Here is a 20,621-nt window from a genome sequence, read left to right as displayed (position 1 = left end):
ATGCTTAAAGACATACTGTGTGTGCTAGTCAGCATGTAGAGCACTATGACTAGGGCCACTGACAAATGGGTAAAAAGGCTCTGTTTCTCCCGGGCCCGGGATCATCAGGGGCCCCAGACTGTTAGCTTCCATTTAAAAAAAAGTAAGTGCTTTGGTCAAGAGATATACACCAAAATGTCAGCTCCCCCTGCCCCCCCCATAACTTCTGTTAAATGAGTTAGTATCTGGATGCTCCAATCTCCATCCTTTCAAGTTTTTGACCAATAAGTGAAGTCACAGTTGTGATTGACGAGAGATTTGTTGACCTCCAGGCAATAGCTGGGACCTCTTGTAAGTCTTGAAAACAGCTGCCTTTTCCTGCTTAACTGCATATCACATGAGCTGAGTAAGTTTATAGCTTGCAGCAGTGTGCCGGCCTGCCCACTTTTACATGCTTAGAGTATATTTGTGTGTTTGTGTTTGTTGGCAAGTTCTGCATTTTTGGTATTTGCTGTAAAATACCAGAACTGTGGAATGTTGCAGTTAAACCAATTGGGGAGGGGGGCTGCAGGTTTTTTCCCTTTCACTGCATCGTTTGTGAATATGACATGATATATTTGCACCTCGCTTTTCTTCCTGGGTCCTCCCCCCCCCCGTTTTATCTTTGCAGCAACCCTGTAAGGTGGTAAGGCTGAAAGTTGGTTCAGTCAAGCTGCACAAGTTTTTTAGCTGCTCATTTATTGTTAATGTTATTTTAACATTTAAAAGTTATTAAATAATTATATGATTATGGTTTTTGAACTATTTATAACTGTTGTAAAATGCCTTTTGAGGGCAGGAGCCCTGAAAAGCAGGTTAAAATATGTTAAATACATCTTAAATCAAGACTGTAGATTGAAAATGACTGTTCGTGTTGGTAATATCAATATTCAAGACTGGATTACTGTAATGCACTCTATGTGGGGCTTCCCTTGCATCTGACCTGGAAACTATAATTAGTGCAGAATGCCGCAGACACATTGCTGAAAGGAGTGAGACCCTGTCAGCGTATAACATCTCAGGGATCTGCACTGTTCCTGGGCCAAGTTCAAGGTGTAACTATACAAAGCCCTTAACAACTCGGAACCAGTTATCTTGCGAGACAGCCTTACCCCATATGTGCCCACTCGCTCTGTGGTACCAGCACTGTTATAGGTGCCACATAATACTCATTCCGCACATGTAAGTAATTGTTCTTTTAGTGTGGCAGCACCTACTCTTTGGAATTCCTTGCCTATGGGCATCAGGCAGGTGCCTTCACTGTACTCCTTTTGGCTCCTGCTTAAAACATTTTTGTTTAGGCAAGCTTATCTCAACACATAGATGTTGATCTGTTTTAATGTTTTTAGTTAGTAGCTATTTTAATTGTTTTAAGTATGTTTTGAATTACATGTTTTAACTGTTTATTGATAATTTTAATATTTTTGCAAACCACTTAGAGGTCTTTATATTTAAGCAGTATATACATTTTGTAAAATAAAAATAAATAAATAATATATTACATAAGCGGCAGATTTTGCCAATAGATGGGGGGGATGTAGAGGGCCCAATGTACATTCATTGTACTGGGTTAGAGTTAGAGTTAGGGAAATCTTGTTGGCACCCCTGACACAAGCAGAAGTAGACACAGGTTCACTCTCACGAATCTGGCTTCATTTTTTTCCTACTGAAAGTGGAGTGTAACTACATATAAATCACGCGCATTCCTTCCAAGGTAAATAGAGAAAAGGGACAATCTCTGGTAAAGGATAATGGGAACTCTGAAACACTGTGCCATGCCAGATTACATTCCTCAAAAAGCTCAAGTTAAACAGGAAAACTAGATCTTTTAAGTCTTGTGGTTAGCAAGGGCAACCTGTATGTGCACCAAAACAAGGATCCCTTATACTGAGAGCCCTCAGGCAATTCTGTGTTCTGTGCATCCGAGTACAGGATCTGGCTGTTAAAAACCACCTAATTTCTCTATGAGCAAGTTGTACCATCTTAATAGTCTTGACATGAAAATGCACTAACTTGTTAAAATTTGTTTAAATTGTTGGTCACTACTTTCATATGTAAATTAATTTTGAAATATGTCTAGCCCAGCTAAAAGAAAACCGTACACTGTATGTTTCAGACTAGTCCGTTTAAAAACAAGCAAGCAAGCGTTAAATAGTGAGTTTATTCCCAATGTGCTATGGAGCTAGAGTGTTGGGCTCAGCTATGAAGCATGCTGGGTGGTCTTGGGTAGATCATATTATCTCATCTTAATTTCTTTTTGCTGCTGTGATGCTGTATTGTAATGCTGATCTTAGAGAAAGGTCAGGAAATAAAACAGTAATAAACAAAATATTATACAGTAATTCTACAACACTGAATTATATTACTCTTAAACAACAAGCTAAATTAAAGAAAAACAAACAAGATTGGCTTTTAGAGATAAATATTATCAAATGGAACACTTCACTTGTAGAAAAAGAAGTGGCTAGATTAAAATAGTCATTTATAACTAGGGCTTTCCAAATGAAAAGCTACACCTTTCATTTTAAAACAAAAGGAAAACAGATCAAGTTTCTAGTAGACTGCTTTCCTGAAATCAAGTTTTATAAAATGTAAGAATTACACAACTGCATAGTTCACCGCTTTATTTTTCAGACTTTGCTGATGTCTATAGTGTTTTGACACCCATCTGGATTTAAAATAATTATCTGATAGCAGGAAAAAGGAATGACAGGAATAGGCAACATGGATAAAAGGAACAGCAAAGCCAATGCAGCATATTGAAGATTTGTACTTATTTTTATTTAAATGATTTCTATGCTGCCCTTCAGTAAAACTATCAGGATTAACTAGTAACATAGTGTAAGTCAGTAAATACAGTGCCAAACTACATATTATGTTAAATATGCCTTTAATTTGTAGGTGTATGTTCTTCTATCCAGCAGTTCTGAGGGGAGGCACACATTGTTCTGACAATGCTCCCTCACACTATGGTTCAGCCTAAAATTTCCCTTGGAAGCCACCAATAGCAATTTCCCTTCAGGGGAGACAGCAGCATGGGGGAAAAGTTGGAAGAGTTAAAACCATATCCCCCTGCACCACAGTCCCAGTCTTGATGTGGCCCTCCAATGATTCTTTATAACACACACTGAGGACATTCTTGGATCGTTCTTTGTCTGGTTCCTCTCCCTTGACCTCACTGCCATGGGTGACCCTGCTGGGAGTATATGACTCCAGATGGCATCACTCATACTGTTCATTGGAACACACAAGCCCACTCACGACTACAAGGTGATGATCCAAAAATGTCCTCAACAGCAGAACAGGGGGAGGATAACAATGTGTATGTTACAATGGCTGTGAAGGCAGATGAAGGCTGCAGCAGATAAAAGACTTCCTGTCGTCGTGGTATCCATGCCATTGGATCAAAGCCTTTTTCTGTCAAGGTTGTGTGCTGATCATTGCGAACCTATCTCCACACATAAAACAAATTCACACACAGGTGTCTTCCAACCAAACCAAACCAAACCTCCAATGGCGATCGGTGAATGGCGACGGGGGCAGGACTGTAAAATCCATAAGACCCTAGTCATGGACCGGCACACTGGCAGTGAATACAGACTCAGTTATCTTGGCTCAAGGACTGAGGCGGTTGAGTAGTTCGGCAGCTATATCCACGACTGAGCAATCCTATTCAGGATCCACTCTGCTCACCCGGTATGGGGAGGGGGCTAGAAAAGGTGACCTAAACATAGTCTGTCTCATCTCTCTCCCTGACTGGATTATTGAGCCCAGTGGGGTCACCATTTAGCGGTTGCAAAAGACAATTGAACTTTGGAACGTGGAATATACAGACATTGCTGGACAATACAGATAGTGAACATCCTGATCGCAGGACTGCCATCAAAACGAGGGAGTTGACACATTTTAATATTGACATAGCAGCACTCCAAGCAACTCGGAGAAGAGGAAAAGGACAGCTGAAGGCGAAAAAAGGTTATAGCTTCTTCTGGAAAGGACTGCCTGAACAAGAATGATGAATATATGAAGTAGACTTTGCTATTAAAAATAATATTGTCAGAAGTTCCTATTGGCATTAATGTACGGCTCTCAACTCTCCAGTTAAAACTCACCAAAAACCATCAGGCAGCTATTGTAAGTGCTTATACACCAACATTAGATGTTGATGAAGACATCAAGGAAAATTTGCTGATGACTGCTGGACAGATCACCGATTAATTTGATCCACTATGGCCATTAATACTGTTCCTCAATGTAGGCTCCAAGGAAGAAACCCAAGGCATAAAATGAACATCCATGCCCTTTACGATTCTATTAAGCGAGCCTGCTTTCAAACAATTCTCAAGAAACATCTAGCAATGAAACTCCCTGAAAATGTCGAGGAACACTGGATTAAACTGAAGACAACCATTATTGCAGCATGTGAACAAACTATTGGATACCAAACTAAGAAACATCAGGATTGGTTTGATGAGAATGATACTGAGATTCAACATATCATCAACAAGCAAAGGAAAGCCTTCCAGATATGGCAGAAAGACATTAACTGTGCTGCTAAGAAAAAAATCTATGCCAGTGCAAAGGCTGAGGTCCAAAGAAGAACTAGAGAACTTAAGATCGCCTGGTGGATAAAGAAAGCTCAAGAAATCCAGCACTTTGCAGATGCTCATGATGTACGGGGCTTTTTTAATACCACAAAGCCATCTATGGACCAACAAATTATGGTATGAATCCCTTACGTTCAATGGATGGTGCCAAACTTCTTAAGGATAAAGAGTCTATTGCACTGCGCTAGAAAGAGCATTACCACAACCTCCTTAATTGTAACTCTGTTGTGGCTGGTGAGGTCTTCTCGCAAATTCCATAACAACAAACTAGAGACGAGCTTGCAGTATCCCCTAATTTGGATGAAGTCAGTAAAGCCATCAATCAAATGAAGAATAACAAAGCTAGGAAACCTGATGGAATTCCTGCTGAAGTCTTTAAAGAAGGTGGGCCTGAATTTACACAACAACTTTATAAACTCATCGAAAAAATCTGGATGAGGGAGGAGATCCTGGAAGACTTTAAGGACGTCATAATTATCACCCTTTTTAAGAAGGGTGATAGAACAGATTGTGGAAACTATTGAGGTATCTCTCTTCTTGCTACCGCAGGTAAAATCCTTGCAAGGATCCTCACAAATTGCCTCCTGCTGATCTCAGAGGATGTCTTCCCCGAATCCCAAAGTGGTTTCCGCCCTTCCAGGGAGACAGCGGACATGATCCTCACTGCACGACAGCTTCAAGAAAAATGCCGGGAGCAGAATCGACCTTTATATATGGTGTTTATTGATCTGACTAACGCCTTTGACACTGTGAATCGAACCGCTCTCTGGACCATCCTTCTGAAAACTGGATGCCCTCATAAATTTGTGAATATTTTGCTACTCCTTCATGACAGCAACAGTTTTGGATAACAATGGCTTTCAGAGCCATCCATTCAGAGTCGGATCTGGCATAAAACAGGAATGCATCATTGCTCCTACCTACCTTATTTGCTATCTTCATTGCTATGATTTTACACCTTATTGCGGGGAAACTTCCTACTGGTGTGGAAATCATATATCCAACAGATGGAAAACTTTTTAATCTAAGTAGGCTGAAAGCAAAGAGTAAGGTAATATCAACCTCTGTTGTACAACTTCAGTATGCCAATGATAATGTAGTTTCTGCACATTCAGAGAAAGATCTTCAAACTATCCTAAGCGTCTTTGCAGAAGCATATGGAAAGCTTGGGCTCTTGCTTAATATCAAAAAAACCAAAGTGCTTCATCGACAGGTGCGAACTAGTTCCTCTGTAGCATGATCAATACAGTTTAATGGTACGACGCCGGAGAACGTTGATCACTTTTCCTATCTTGGCAGCCATCTCTCTGTAAAAGTTGACATTGACGCTGAAATTCTTCCAAATGAAGCGTAGAGTGTTCGAGGATTGGGATATTCGCAGGCAGACCAAAATGTTTATTTACAAAGCCATTGTACTACCGACTTTACTGTACACCTGTGAAACATGGACCATTTATAAAAGCTACTCCCAGCTTCTTGAAAGATTTCACCAACACTGCCTCGTGAAATTCTGCAAATTACTTGGGAAGACAGACGGACTAAAGTTAGCGTTTTGGAAGAAGAAAAGACTACCAATGTTGAAACAATGATCTTTCAACATCAACTTTGGCCACGTTGTTCGATGCCTAATCACCATCTTCCAAAGCAGCTACTTTACTCCCAACTTAAGGATGGAAAACGGAATATCGGTGGACAGCAAAAGAGGTTTAAAGATGTTCTTAAAACGAACCTAAAAAAATGTAACATGAACATCGACAACTGGGAAGTCTTGGCCCATGAACGTCCCGAATGGAGGTCGGCTATTATCAAAGGTGCTATGGACTTTGAAGAAGCACGAACACAGAGCCAACGGGACAAACGAGCTAGGTGGAAGGCACGTCAAACGAATCCTCATTGCGACCATCTTCTATCTGGAAACCTATGTCCTCACTGTGGGAGGCTGTGTGGATCCAGAATTGGCCTCCGCAGTCACTTATGGACCCACTGTTAAAGATCTTATCTTGGAAGACAATCTTACTCAACCACGAGTGATCGCCAAATGCAGAGTGCACGTAATTTGGCTCTTATTCTTTTTCTATCCTGTAGAAAATCATTTGTCTGAGTAGTGAAGGACCACCTGGGACCGCTCCACTTGGTGTCAGTCCTGTGTGGATACAGGATCACGTCCCCAGTCAACCTAACTGGCTGAGGAAGAAGGGCTGGGAGACAACCCAAATGAGGAACAACTGGGGAGAGACCCAAGTGTTGGTAGGGAGCCTTCAGAGGCCTGCATAAGAGAAGGCCTGACTGAAGCTGAGGAACGCCTTCAACCTGAGAGGGAGAAGGGGCTGCCAGAAACCTTGAGGGGCTGGAAGGCTACAGGATTAGAGGTGAGGCCTCAGCCTAGGCCCCTGCCGCCCCCCTGGGACTGTGATGGGACCCTCACTGAGGAAGTGTGGTGTGATATAACTGCACGTCCCCAATAAAGTATAAAGCCAAGCTGTCCTGGGGTTGTGATTTATTTATTTATTTTTGGCTACTGCAAGAGGGAGACTCAGGCCATGGAAGCTGGGTCATTCAGTGTTCCCCAGGCCATGGATGCCCAACAGGCAGCAATCATTTTTGTCCCATTTCTTTACATTCTAGCCAATAAGCACTTTTGAAAATGCTGGTGTTTAAGCTTTAGCACACCAGATGTATCTGTATATATGTCTCATTCTCTGGACAAATAGAACATAGGTCATCAGCTGAGAAAGTGATATACACTGTTTAGAGACAGAAAGGTATATCTGACTGCCTCCATGAAGAAATGTTTTTGAGAAGATACTGTATAGTATTATATCCAGACTAAGTATTTTGGGTTTTTTTAACCTTGCTTACAGATAGAACACCCTTGAGATTTTAAATTAAAAATCGACAGAGAAAAAAGTGATCCGTACCCTTACCTTTCCGTGTGTTCTCCGTCACATCTACGCCAAACTGAATGATATCACCAGATAAAATTTCACATGGTGGGCTTTCCTCAGATCCTCTGCTCAATCTCTGACTATTTATGAAGGTACCATTACTACTCTTAGTGTCTTGAAGATAGAACTGAAAAAAAAAGAGAGAAATCTAAGTCAACTTCAAAGGAAAAGGTTACAATAAAGGCAAATTTAAAGTTAAAGTAGTAGGCAGTCCAGAAAGATGTAAGTAACAAAAGCATATATATGCCTATAATATATACTGTATATGCCTATAACAATACATTCAGAGGTGGTGATGGTGGTGGTGATAGCAGCAGCAGCAGCAACAGCAGTGTTATTGCTATTGTTATAGTTATTAATAAGCTCCATGAATGTGAGCAAACACTGTTAAATGTACTCAACTTTGTTTTGACTGGGGTGACAACTAAAGGGTTAAAGCCAAAGGCTTCATAGAAAAGGTGGGACTTGAAGGAATAGAGGAAGCAACATCTAGGAGTACTGGGTGGAAGGTCCTGGTTCAAGGGGCAGCAAGGGAGAACATGCAATCATTTAAGAAGACAGAAGACCCTTGAGTGGCTATGGATGGTAGAGCTGGGGGAGTGCAGGGATATATAATTCGTATCAGAAAATAAGAAAGAAAAGATAAGGTGGGGATGGCTGTGAGAAAGGGGTGAAAAACCATTGTAGAGAATTAAAGAAGGGCATTGTGTGGACTGTAAGATGAAAGGGGGTATTATTTTGACAGCAGAGTTTTAGACGGGTGAGAAGACTAAGACATACATGATCATCATTTTAGATAGTAGTGGCATTTTACACTATGTCAAAATGTGCTAAGATAAAGTTTGGGGAAACAGAAAAGGAACAAAATAAAAAGTGATGACTTCACTAAGATTAAAGGAAAGTGGCTTCACATTATTAGTTTCCAAATAAGTCTAAACACAAGTTCCTTCATTTTCTCCCAAGGTATTAATTCTAAGGGTGTGTGTTTCCATAAAATGGAAATGGGCTGCCTTCAAGTCGATCCCGACTTATGGCGACCCTATGAATAGGATTTTCATGGTAAGCGGTATTCAGAGGGGGTTTACCATTGCCTTCCTCTGAGGCTGAGAGGCAGTGACTGGCCCAAGGTCACCCAGTGAGCTTCATGGCTGTGTGGGGATTTGACTCTGGTCTCCCAGGTCGTAGTCCAACACCTTAACCACTACACCACACCGGCTCTCCCGTGTTTCCATAATGTCACCATTAAAAGACTTTTAATTAATTCTGTCTCTCTCTCACAGACCCAAAAAATGTTTTCACACAAAATACATTTACATACATTGGTTGCAAGGTGAGTTTACACAAATACTTAATATTTTTCAGTATGCTTTAAAAATCTTTTGCACACATTGAAAGATGGTGGGTAGAAGCATACAATAACATATTTTTTAAAGAAACGTAACAGATAACACAAAGAGTTGCATTAACCAGGTGAAACAAATGACTTTTTATTTAACTGACTGTTAAAAAGTCATGGGCTGCAATAATACACATATTTACATACATATAAGCACCTAAATATAAATCAATGGTATTTAGGAATGCATTATCGAGAACAATGGCTACAATCCTATGCTAGTGCAACAACAGGATACACTGTTTTAAAAGAGATTACTGGTTTAGATTTCTAAAATACTGAAATGGTTTTTGTGTCCTATACAATTATGTCTCTAGGAGTCTTTCAAGCATTACAGTAGGTTGGCAGATGACCACTATGAAAACATGTTCAAATGCCACTCCCAATCCCTCTCCTTTGGTGTACTCTCTCCAGTTTCAGTATTGTTGTTGGGCCTACCAGACACATTTACTTCCATTTACTTTAGTCCCATGGCACTAAATTAGTCATACCATCACACATGAGGCAGAAAATATCTATCAGAGAAGCAGTATCAAATGAACAAACAGGAAATTGAAACATTAAGTAAATTATATTTGCTTCCTTTTCTTATGAAAGAATAAAATACCTTAACAGAATAGTTTGTAGGATTTGCTTATAAATCCTTCCTAGATTATATTACACCTGTGAGCAGCAGCCTTAATTCTAACACAAATACAGCTAAATGTTTATTTTTTAAAACAGTCATACATCTAGGTTCCCATCACTTTACATGAAGCCTATGCTGTGCTTCATTCAACTATTCCCAACATTTTGTTGTTTTAGTTTACACCTTTTGAGTTCCTCTCGTGTCTTAATCCCTTACCCATTCCTTCACTCTAATGCAAGTACTGTGAATAGTGTTCATTGCTAGCACTGAACTTTCTTTTATTCATGATAACTGTATTTATAATATTTCTCATGATCTTACCTTTTTAACAGACATACCAACACTAAAGTGCTAGAGAGAGAATATTTAAGTGAACTTCCATATACCAATACGCAGACAAATCCAACCTCTCCTCCAGTTTACCACCTACACACATAGGACCTACTGCTTTATTAAAGTCTCCTACCATACATCGAAACTGAATATACTATCACACTTCCTTTATTAGAGAACCTCAGGCAAAGGCTTGCCTGGTTAGAAACAAAGCCCTGTGCAGAGAGACTGAAAGAACTGGGCATTGTTTAACCTGGAGAAGAGAAGACTGAGGGGGGATATGATAGCACTTTTCAAGTACTTGAAAGGCTGCCAGACAGAGGAGGGCCAGGATCTCTTCTCAATCATCCCAGAATGCAGGACACAGAATAATGGATACAAGTTGCAGGACGCCAGACTTCAACTGAACATCAGGAAAAACTTCCTGTTAGAGCCGTACGACAATGGAACCAATTACCTAGGGAGATGATGGGCTCTCCAACACTGGAGGCATTCAAGAGGCAGCTGGACAGTCACCTGTCGGGTATGCTTTAATTTGGATTCCTGCATTGAGCAGGAGGTTGGACTCAATTGTCTTATAGGTCCCTTCCAACTCTATTATTATATTATGTATAATTAAACACACATGCATGCTTGATTCTCACTGAATTGTCCAACTCACAACATACCATAACCGTCTTCAGGTTCAGTGTAAAATGATCCATTGACCTTCCTCACCCCTTCAGTAGCCCAAACTTTCATCAAATAGCCAATTTTATCCAGGCTACTGTCTTTTATACCAGTCATTATCTCAGTGGCCCACTTCTCATAAGCATGAGGTTGGCCACTGTGAAAAAAGAATGCTGGACTCGATGTCCTTTTGGTGTGACCCATCAGGGCTCTTCTTATGTGAAGAACATAAGAAGTACTTTCTTTTGTCTGTCCTAAATTTTCCAACATTCAGCTTCATCGGATGTCCACAAGTTCTAGTATTATGAGAGAGGGAAAAAACCTTCTCTATCTGCTTTCCCCATGTCATGCATAATTTCATACACTTCTCATGTCACCTCTTACTCACCTTTTCTCTAATCTACAAACCCCCCAAATGCTGCAACCTTTCCTCACAGGGGAGTTGCTCCATCTCCTTGATCATTTTGGTTGTACCAAATTTGTGTTTTATTGTTGTGAGCTGCCTGACTGATTGATTGATTGATTGATATCCCGCCCTTCCTCCCAGCAGGAGCCCAGGGCGGCAAACCAAAGCGTTAAAACGCATCAAACATAATAAAAACAGACCTTAAAATAAATTAAAACAAAACAACTTTTAAAACATTTTTAAAAAGCTTTAAAAATATTTTAAAAAGAGTTAAAAACATATTGTTTTTTTAAAAAAAATATTAAAAGCAATTCCGTCAGCTATAGTTTCACAATCAGGACCAGCAGGCCATAGCTGCCTTCCTATGGTAAACGTGAGGGTGTTGGAAGGGGGATGAGGGGAAAGTAGAAGTAATTATTGTACTCTCTCTAATATTGTGTTATGCCACACCTCCCTGGCAGCCATTTTGTGATGGGAATCATCAGCAGTCTCTGAAAACGTGCCTCTGGTCCATAATGGTTGGTGATCCCTGTGCTACACAATCCTGTGATTTGGCAGAAATGGCAAGAAGGAGCTTTATTTTCTTCCCTGTGGCATCGGTAACATCATACAATGGGATTGTCACTGGTAGCAAGGAGTGACATTTGTCTCAATCACTTAAGAACCTTGCTCACATTCAGTCTGACTTAGTCCAAGTTCCTACAAACAGATGAAGTGGTCATAGGACTAAGTATCCCTCCATACAAACAGCTTGTTATACACCTCACCAAAAATGATTCTAGTCTAGCCTTCTCCTCAATATTGCTAGTTTGAATGTACAGTAATTTCCATTATTTGTGTTTAAATAACAATTTGTATCCCACCTTTCCATTATTTATGTCTTAAAAGTGGCTTACAAAAATATTTGATGAAGTTTTTTAAAGTCTCAGCAGGCTTCTGCATGTAGATCTTTCACCCTAGAACAAAAGAGTAGACTCACTTATTCTGTGCCCTGATCTGCTTGAAAACCATCTGGAAAGGTAAACCTGTAAGCCAGGGGTAGGGAAACTTTCCCCCCACTGAGGGCCATATTCCCTCAAGGGAATGGAGCCTACATACCAACAGTAAGCAGTACCAGCATAGCCACGCACACACATACCACATTCAGCTCACTTGGCTTCCACGGTGCTTACTGGACAACAGTTCCCTTTTTCACTGTGCAGCACAGAAACACAGTGGGCTGCCCACGGAGGAAGAGGGTGATCACTTTCTCTGTAAGCAGCTCACTTTACTTCTGTACTACATGGTGAGAAAGGGGCTCATTCTTTCTGCACAGCATGGATACTAAGTCATGTTCCCTCCCCGCCCACCCCCCAAACAAGCCGCAAGCTCTCACCACACTGTTCAGCAGATCATACATTACAGCCCAACAGCAAGGAAAAGGTGGACTGGGGAGAGTCTGGTGGGCAAGATGGGAAGGCCCAGTGAGCTGCATCTGGCCCATGTGCCAGCAGTTCCTCACCTCAGCTGCAAGCACAGACTTGCATTAGTCAGGCAAATACAAGTCTGGCAACACATTTCCTGAGACCACATGTAGTTCACACCTTATGTGAAGCCCATAACCAGGTCTATGTGTGTTTTATGATAGCTACAAGGATAGGCCTACCCGCAAGCATGTGAGCAATGCTTCAGGAAAATAATCACACAGAAGGCTGCCATAGGGGTTCCAGCTTCATAACAGCACAGTTTCAGATTATCTACCACTCCATGTCCAGCAAAGCATCATGAACAAGAAGTAAAAAGTATAACACACAGATTTGTTTAATTTGCATAATTTACGTGTCAGATTCAGATTTGTTTATTTGTATCTAGTCATCAGACCACTGCAAAACAACGGTTCAATAGAAAGAAAGTAACACAAGGTAACATCATTAAAAGTTAACTCAGACTCAAATAAGCGACAACATAAACTATCTTAAAATGCTGATTTTCCCTGGCCGATCACAGCATGCCCCTCTTTTAGCAAACATTAAAATAAAATATTAAAATAAACAAATAAAATGGGATGAAATAAAATTAATTTATGCAAATATGAATAAAATTATGTAAAACATAAATGAATAAAAGCATAAAACAAACAAATTTTCTCTTAAGACTTTTTTCCTCTCATCAGTTACTACAAATAGAAAATGTGTAGCCTCCACAGTTGTATATCTTGTTTATCCAGCAGATAGACTCATGGTCAGACCTCTCACCCTAGAATTTGTCCCAAGTATTTCTCTTTCAATGTATTAAGTGTCAATGAATTCAGCTTTTCTTGGCACAAAATCTGAATTTCTAGTGTGCAGAATTTTGATGTTTGTTTTCAATCCAGAGGTCATGCATCTCTACCTTTAAATCAGAGTCACAACTAATTCAGTGTACTTCAGGAGATTCAGATGTTTTCTCTTGTGAAAACAATGATCCCTTCTCCTACTCTAGCTGACCCAAAAGTACATCTCATTTTTATTCGTTTCATGAAAAAAGAAGCTAGAAACTGAACAACCCATTCTGAAAAGAACCAAAAATTGAAAGCAGACTTTCATTCTAAAATAACATATTAATTCTACCCCAGATAATCTTATACTAGTGCTGGTAAAAGAGAATGCTTCTAGTGTTCTCTGTTATTATGACACACCCAGTTAGGAAAGATGTACTATAAATTTTCCTACCCAACCCTCAGGTGCAAGTGACTAAGTTGTGGTTCCTGAAGAACTTGTGACACCTGGAGCAAGGAACCCACATATAATGCAAACTTAATTTTACAGGCTGTCAAAAACCCTGAGAGGTCACAAAAAACAGAACCCCCGAAGTCGCTGTACTTGAAGCAGTATATTTTAGATGACTTGCACCAATGAAGAAATCTCTTGAAGAGATAATCTGAAATCCCTAATTTCTCTAAAATGAAACTGAAGCATATGTGAGCGCAAAGGTGAGGATGTTAAAGATCATCTTTACATTGCAAAATAAATAAATCCAGTGTTTACACACATATATACATCTTGTCCCCAATGCTGTGTAACATCTATATTAAGCACTTGAGACCAGTCATCAGGAGGTTTGGGGGAAGGTGTCAACAGCAGGTTAATATCCAGCTCTATTTCTCTGTAACATCTGAATCAGGACAGGCCATGCAACCTCTGGTCCAGTGTCTAGACTCAGTGGTAGGCTGGATGAGGGCCAATAAACTGAATCTGAATCCTAGCAAGATGGAGGTGCTGTCGGTTGGTGATTCCTGAGGTTCAGATAATTGGTCAATTGCCTGCTTTGGATGGCGTTGTACTCCCTCTGAAAGAGCAGGTTCGTGGTCTGGGAGTGCTCCTGGATCCATCTTTGTCACTAGAGGCCCAAGTGACCTCAGTGGCTAGGAGTGCCTTCTATCAGCTGCACAGTATGACAGCAGCGGCCATATCTAGAATGGGATAGCCTGACCACCGTTTTCACTGGTAACCTCCAGGGTGGATTACTGTAATGTGCTCTATGGAAGGCTGCCCTTGGTGCAAAAGACTTCAGCTTGGTGCAAAATGCAGTGGCGCAACTGCTCACTGGGGCAGGGTATCACCAACATGTTACCCCACTGCCAAACAAATTGCACTGGCTGCACATTAGCTTCTGGGTCAAGTTCAACTTTCTAGTTTTGGTGTACAAAGCTCTACATAGCTTGGGACCAGGATACCTGAAAGATAGTCTTACCCCTTACGTACCCAGCCAACCCCTCCATTCTGCAGGCGAGGGCCTCCTGCAGATACCATCTTATCTAGAGGTCCACTCTGAACAATGGAAGTGGACCTTCAGTGTAGTGACAACGACACTTTGGAATTTCCTCCCCTTAAATATTAGACAGGTTCCATCTCTTATCTTTTTGGCACCTATTGAAGACCTTCCTCTTTCAACTAGCCTTTAAGCAGAGGCCTTATCCCAGTCTGCATCTGTGCTGGAATTGTTTTAAGTTTTTTTTAAAAAGTTGTTTTTTAAAAATGTTTTTAGGATGCTTTGTTTTAATATGTGTTCAAAGATGTTTTGTTTTAATATGTTTTAAAGCCTTTTATTTTTAAGGTGTTTTAAAGTGCTTTTAGTGTTTTTGTTTGCCGTCCTGGGCTCCTTCTGGGAGGAAGGGCGGGATATAAATTTTAATTATTATTTTTTTAAAAATCATCATCCAATAACTGACTGAAGGAACTGGTGCTTTCAGACAAGCAACTCAAAACCAAAGAGGGACAGAGTTAAAATCCTGTTTTTGTTTTTACAACAAACATTTGATTGAAACACTTCATTATATTTATTTCTCTAAAATGTTCAGGCACAGTCAGGATTCTTATTTCTCATCCAGTTCTATTATCTTCTTCATGCATAGGCATAGTAGTGTATTATCCATGCAAAAGAATGATATGGGAATGAGTTGTTAGCATGGACTGTATCACTTCAGAGGAAAGTTGCGAGACTACTACATTTGAATGCTTCCCTATAGTAAAATAAATCCCTGCAAATTGCAGGGAATTTTAACTTTAGGAGAGCATTCCAAAATGGAATCCTCCTTTCCCCACAGACAGTCCATAGAATGGTGCAGTCAATTCTATCCCCACATTCTGCTATATATATAGCTCTTTCCACTAATCAGTAAGGTCCTTCCGGCATATTCATAACTGCATCAGGTTGCATATTTTCTCACTCAAACTCATTCAATGGCTCATTAGAATCTGATGTTCTCCTCATTACATTGCACTCATTCAATAGCTTAGCAGCAGACACAGTGTATGCTTTTTGGGTGCATAGCAGAGTTATTACAATATGAACCTGTGTTTTGCAATTTGGCCTGCAGTTCACAGTTTTTAAAGGTCTCACACACTCACGGTTAATAAGCAACACAGCTTTGTAGAATATTCTTGGCTAACTGTCCATCAGTTTTATATTAGCTTTGCAGAAAATTGTTTAGGGGAGGCTGCCCACCTCCTTTAGCATTAAATTGTTTCTTAACCTTTCAGGACAAAAGAGAGAAGATGAAGCTCTGTACATACAAACGTCTCCATCAGTCTAGCCCAATATAGTCTATCTAGACTGGTAGTTATTTTCTTAGGTTTCCCAGTCCCACTATGAGATCGATTTCACTGATAAAGCTGAGAATTGAACCCAGAACTTCAATGCAAAGCATGTGCTCCAACACTGAGCTTTGGCCACCCCCTATATATGCAACTAGAAGAGAGCATGCTTTTGAGGGCAGGAAAGGCTTGTCACTTTTGCTCTTGGTGGTACTTGCACCAGGCATGTGACAAATGACAAAACCAATCTACACTATTTTAATTTGATGACACTCATTTCTATTTCTCCATAACATATGAATCAGAAGAGGCCGTGTGGGGCCTACTGTACGCAGTAGCGGGATGGATGAGGGGAAATAAGCTGAGGTTGAATCCTGGCAAGATGGAGGCACTGTGGGTGAGCAGTTCCCATGTTTGAGAAATTGGTCAATTGCCTGCCCTGGCTGGGGTTGCACTCCCCCTGAAGGAGCACGTACAAAGTCTGGGGGTATGTCTGGACCCAATTTTGTCACTGGCTGCCCAGGTAGCCTCAGTGGCTAGAAGTGCTTAGCTGCACCTCATATAACAGCTAGGGCTGTTCCTGGACTGGGAGAGCTTGACCACAGTATTCAGCCACTGGTAACTTCAAGACTGAATTACTCAAATGCACTCTATGTAGGGCTTCCCTTGCACTCGACCCAGAAACTGCAGTTAGTGCAAAATGCTGCAGCAAGGTTGCCGACTGGAGGGAGACCCTGCCAGGATATAACATGACTGCTCAGAGATCTGCAATGGTTGCCAATTTGTTAGCACACCAAGTTCAAAGTGTCATTGTTGGTATATAAAGTCATTACCAGCTTGGGGACAGTTTACCTGTGGGATCACCTTACCCCATAAGTGCCCACTTAACCACTTCAATCTGCAGAATTGGCACGGTTAAGGTGCTACATAATACTCATTTTGCACTTGTAAGAAATTGTTCTTTTAGTGTGGCAGCACCTACACTTTGGACTTCCCTGCCTATTAGGTTTAGGCAAGTATTCTTTTATTCTTTTTGGCACCTGCTTAAAACATTTCTGTTTAGGTAAGCCTGTCCAGACAAACAGATGTCGATGTGTTTCAATGTTTTTAGTCTACCGCTGTTTTAATAATTTAAAAAAATGTTTTAATTACTTGTTCTTAACTGTTTTTATTGATAAGAAACATAAAAAACTGAAACAACTTTCTGTAAAAAATTAACTACTATAAAAATGAACAGCAAATAGTAATATTCATGTGCTTACCACTCATTGTCTGGTTTAGGATTCAGAAATCACACAGCTATTTGATACAGGGGGAAAATGTGCTAGAACCACATTCAAATTCCACAGAACCATATTCAGCAGCAATGAAATCACAAATAAATGTATTATTCATTTATTATTTTATTTATTTATTATTCAATTTATATTCTGCCCTTCCTCCCAGCAGGAGCTCAAGAAAATGTAACATCTACAAAATTAAACAGATCTCAGAGAAATGTTCACATAAACCAGGGATTATCTTTTCAACTAAATAAGAAAAATCAGATGAACTGATGAATAGCAATGCATACAGGATTGTTTATTTGCCTTTTTTAAAGGCTCAGAAGTCCATTATAATAAGATATGCAACTATGACTAGAGGCAATTCCACTTTTACCAGGAAAGCAAGAAATACTGGCAAGATGGAAATGTGCGTGGAATCATGGCCTAGGGACAGGTGAGCTCATTTGTAAAGATGGTGATTACATTGATTGTTACTTGCCTATGTATGCCCACATTCAATCATTACCATTTGTTTCCACATCTGTTATGTGCAAACAACTTTGTCTTCAGTAAGGCCAGGCAGCTGCTAAACAACTTCTTGATTTAGCAGTAAAGAATGCAGAGTGGCAAGCTTGTAAATTAGTGGTGTAGATTGTAAACATCAAAATAAATGTGACGGGAGGAGTGCAATTCATGCAATGCCTTGATCAGTAGCTAATTTTTAACTAAGAGCATCTTAAGGACCATCTGTGTTGGTCTTGGCCACTACTTGCTTCCATGTAACTCAAGACACAACAAACTCTTAAATCCCCTTTTCTTCTTGCATGGACAGAGGCTTTGGCAAAACTCTCTCACTACAGGAGGCATGACAGAGGTGTATAAAATTATCCATTGTCTCCATGCCATGCACAGAGAGAAGTGTTTCTCTCTCTATGCATGGCATGGAGAAAATGGATAATTTTCTCCCTCTCTCATAATACTAAAACCCAGGGCCATTCGATTGCTGGAAGATTCAGGAAAGATAAAAGGAGGTACTTCTTCACACAGCACATAGTTAAACTATGGAATTCACTCCCAAAAGATGCAGTGATGGCCATTAACTTGGATAGTTTTCAAGGGAATTTACACAAATTCATGGAGAATAAAACTATCAATGGCTGTGTATTACCTCCAGTATCAGAGGCAGTATGCCTCTGAATACCACTCGCTGGGAACCACAAGTGGCAAGTACTGTTGCACCCAGGTCATGTTTGTGCTTCTCATAGGCATCTGGTTGGTCACCGTGAAAACAGGATATTGGACTAGATGGGCCTTTGATCTTATCCAGCAGGGCTCTTCTTATGATCACCTCAGAACACTGATGATCAGTGCCAGGGTGGAGCATGCTCAGGTGAATTCCACTCCTGAAATGATTATGAAAGCTATTTGGACTGACTGAGAACTATATGCTTATACTGAGCACAACCAACTCCCCCTTAATTTATTTAAAACATTTTTACCCCACTGTTCAGCCAGAAAAAAAGGCACCTAGAGCTACTTGCAAATATCAATCCCAGTTCTCAGACTTACAATACAAACCATATAACAGAAAAAGAAAAGGGATTGGAAGGGAAGATGAAAAAAACAAACAAGGACTAGAGTTCTAAAAGGAGGAGTCAAAATTTGCTAGTCTCAGCTGAGCCGATGGAGAGGCCCAGGGCTGCAGTTCTGTCTCTCCCTCTGCTATACGATTCAGTGAGAAAGAGTTGGTCCCAACACACAAAAGGACAGGGGGTATCTACCATCAATAGCAAACCTTTACTGCCTTGCTACCATCATCAATTTGCATCCTCTGTCAGACACAGACTGATCAAGTTCTCAAGAGTTATTACTATCTCCCTTCCACTGAATTACTTTGTTGATTGCATCATTATAAAGTGCTAAAGTGGGACAGGCATACAGTAGAAAAATACAGATTCTCTTACCCGACACTAACATTTTTAAGGAAAAAGCAGATATAAAGCTCTAATATACAAGTAATTTTATGTATATATATGACTGACTTGCTGCAAGACATTTGTCACCATAGCTACAAATTATTACTTAGACATTTTTCTCTTCCTAAAGTTTGTTGTTTTCTCTGTTAAGAATTGACAAGTATTCTTATGCCATGAATTCCAGACTGTTCCAATACAACTGCACTTTCAAGATTTTTCTGTACCAGTTTTAAACACCTCCCACTTCAAAATTCACTTGTTTTCTTCATCAGGGATTTTTTAAAAATTAAGTTATTAAATAACCTAAAACATGGCTATAATTCCAACAAGAGAGAACAATATAGAGCAAAGTAGTGTTTTAAAAGACTCAAGTTTAAAGTGTCCATACAGCTAGTTGGGCATTTATGAATCTGAAACTGAAAAGCAATTTCAATCTCATTTGATTAAGCTACTTATCAAAACAAGTTTTTTAATATGCTATACAATATACAGTCTAGGGTCATAACTTTAAAGTTAAATGTAGAAACTACAGCAAAGCAAAGACCCCCTTTCAATTATCAGAGAAGTACTCCTGCTGGATCAGACCAAATGTCAATCTAGTTCAGCATCCAATATCTATAGTGGCTACTAGAAGTTTTCAGGAAGACAAGGAGGTCCCAAAGACAACAGCTCTCCTCCATGGAGAGCTGAAGTGGCAGTCAGGAGCATATTGCCTTTTAACTGGGAGATTCCATTTAGATATTGCAGCTAATAGTGACTAAGGATGCAATTCTATACATGCTTACCTAAGAGGCTCATATGCTGCATCTGCAATGAAAGAACCCTACTCCATACCCTTGTTTTTCCACATACCATATTCACTTCCCTGACTATCACCTTAGTGAAACATATCCATCAAAACACCACAGTCTAGTTATCTTTTACCTGAAGTGGGAAGAAACAATTCTGTCTATACATTTCTCTCTAAACCCACTTGTGAAACAGCAGCAGAGAAGAGAGATGTTTGGTTGGCATCTGAGGGATCAGAATGTGGCCCATTAACAGTTTCTGACTCCAGTCACAGACACAGAAAAGGGAGAGTACCTCCCAGCTCTGAACAGCTGTCTCACACAATGTGTTGAAGAAAAAATTAAACACACCAAATAAATAAGATGTCTTGTTATCAGTTTCCAGGTAAGTGAATTACTCTAGTGCTGCATGTCATTACTTCAAGAGTGAACAGTGTGACTGGCAAATTAAAAGCCCAGTAGTTACATATTTTCATCAGGTGATCCACATATTTTGGGTGGCCTTCACAGGCAGCCTCAGAATTTGCCTCAAGAAA

General features: G+C 40.1%; 1 protein-coding gene across 20 annotated transcripts in view; it reads right to left on the bottom strand.

Annotated features, from left to right (window-relative positions):
* Positions 1 to 20,621, bottom strand: part of SLMAP (sarcolemma associated protein) — a 189,292-nt gene that overhangs the window by 91,741 nt on the left and 76,930 nt on the right. For 10 of the 20 annotated variants that reach the window (XM_061618318.1, XM_061618302.1, XM_061618301.1 and 7 more), the window contains exon 3: positions 7,544 to 7,697. In XM_061618318.1, coding sequence (XP_061474302.1) covers positions 7,544 to 7,697 — 154 coding nt within the window. The remainder of the gene's footprint in view (positions 1 to 7,543; positions 7,698 to 20,621) is intronic. The other 10 variants (XM_061618305.1, XM_061618321.1, XM_061618303.1 and 7 more) reach the window with 1 other exon arrangement.

The sequence above is a fragment of the Rhineura floridana genome, chromosome 3 (assembly GCF_030035675.1).
Source record: "Rhineura floridana isolate rRhiFlo1 chromosome 3, rRhiFlo1.hap2, whole genome shotgun sequence".
Lineage (NCBI taxonomy): Eukaryota > Metazoa > Chordata > Lepidosauria > Squamata > Rhineuridae > Rhineura > Rhineura floridana.
The sequence above is the reverse complement of the archived record's forward strand: the minus strand, read 5'-3'. Positions and strand labels throughout refer to the sequence as shown.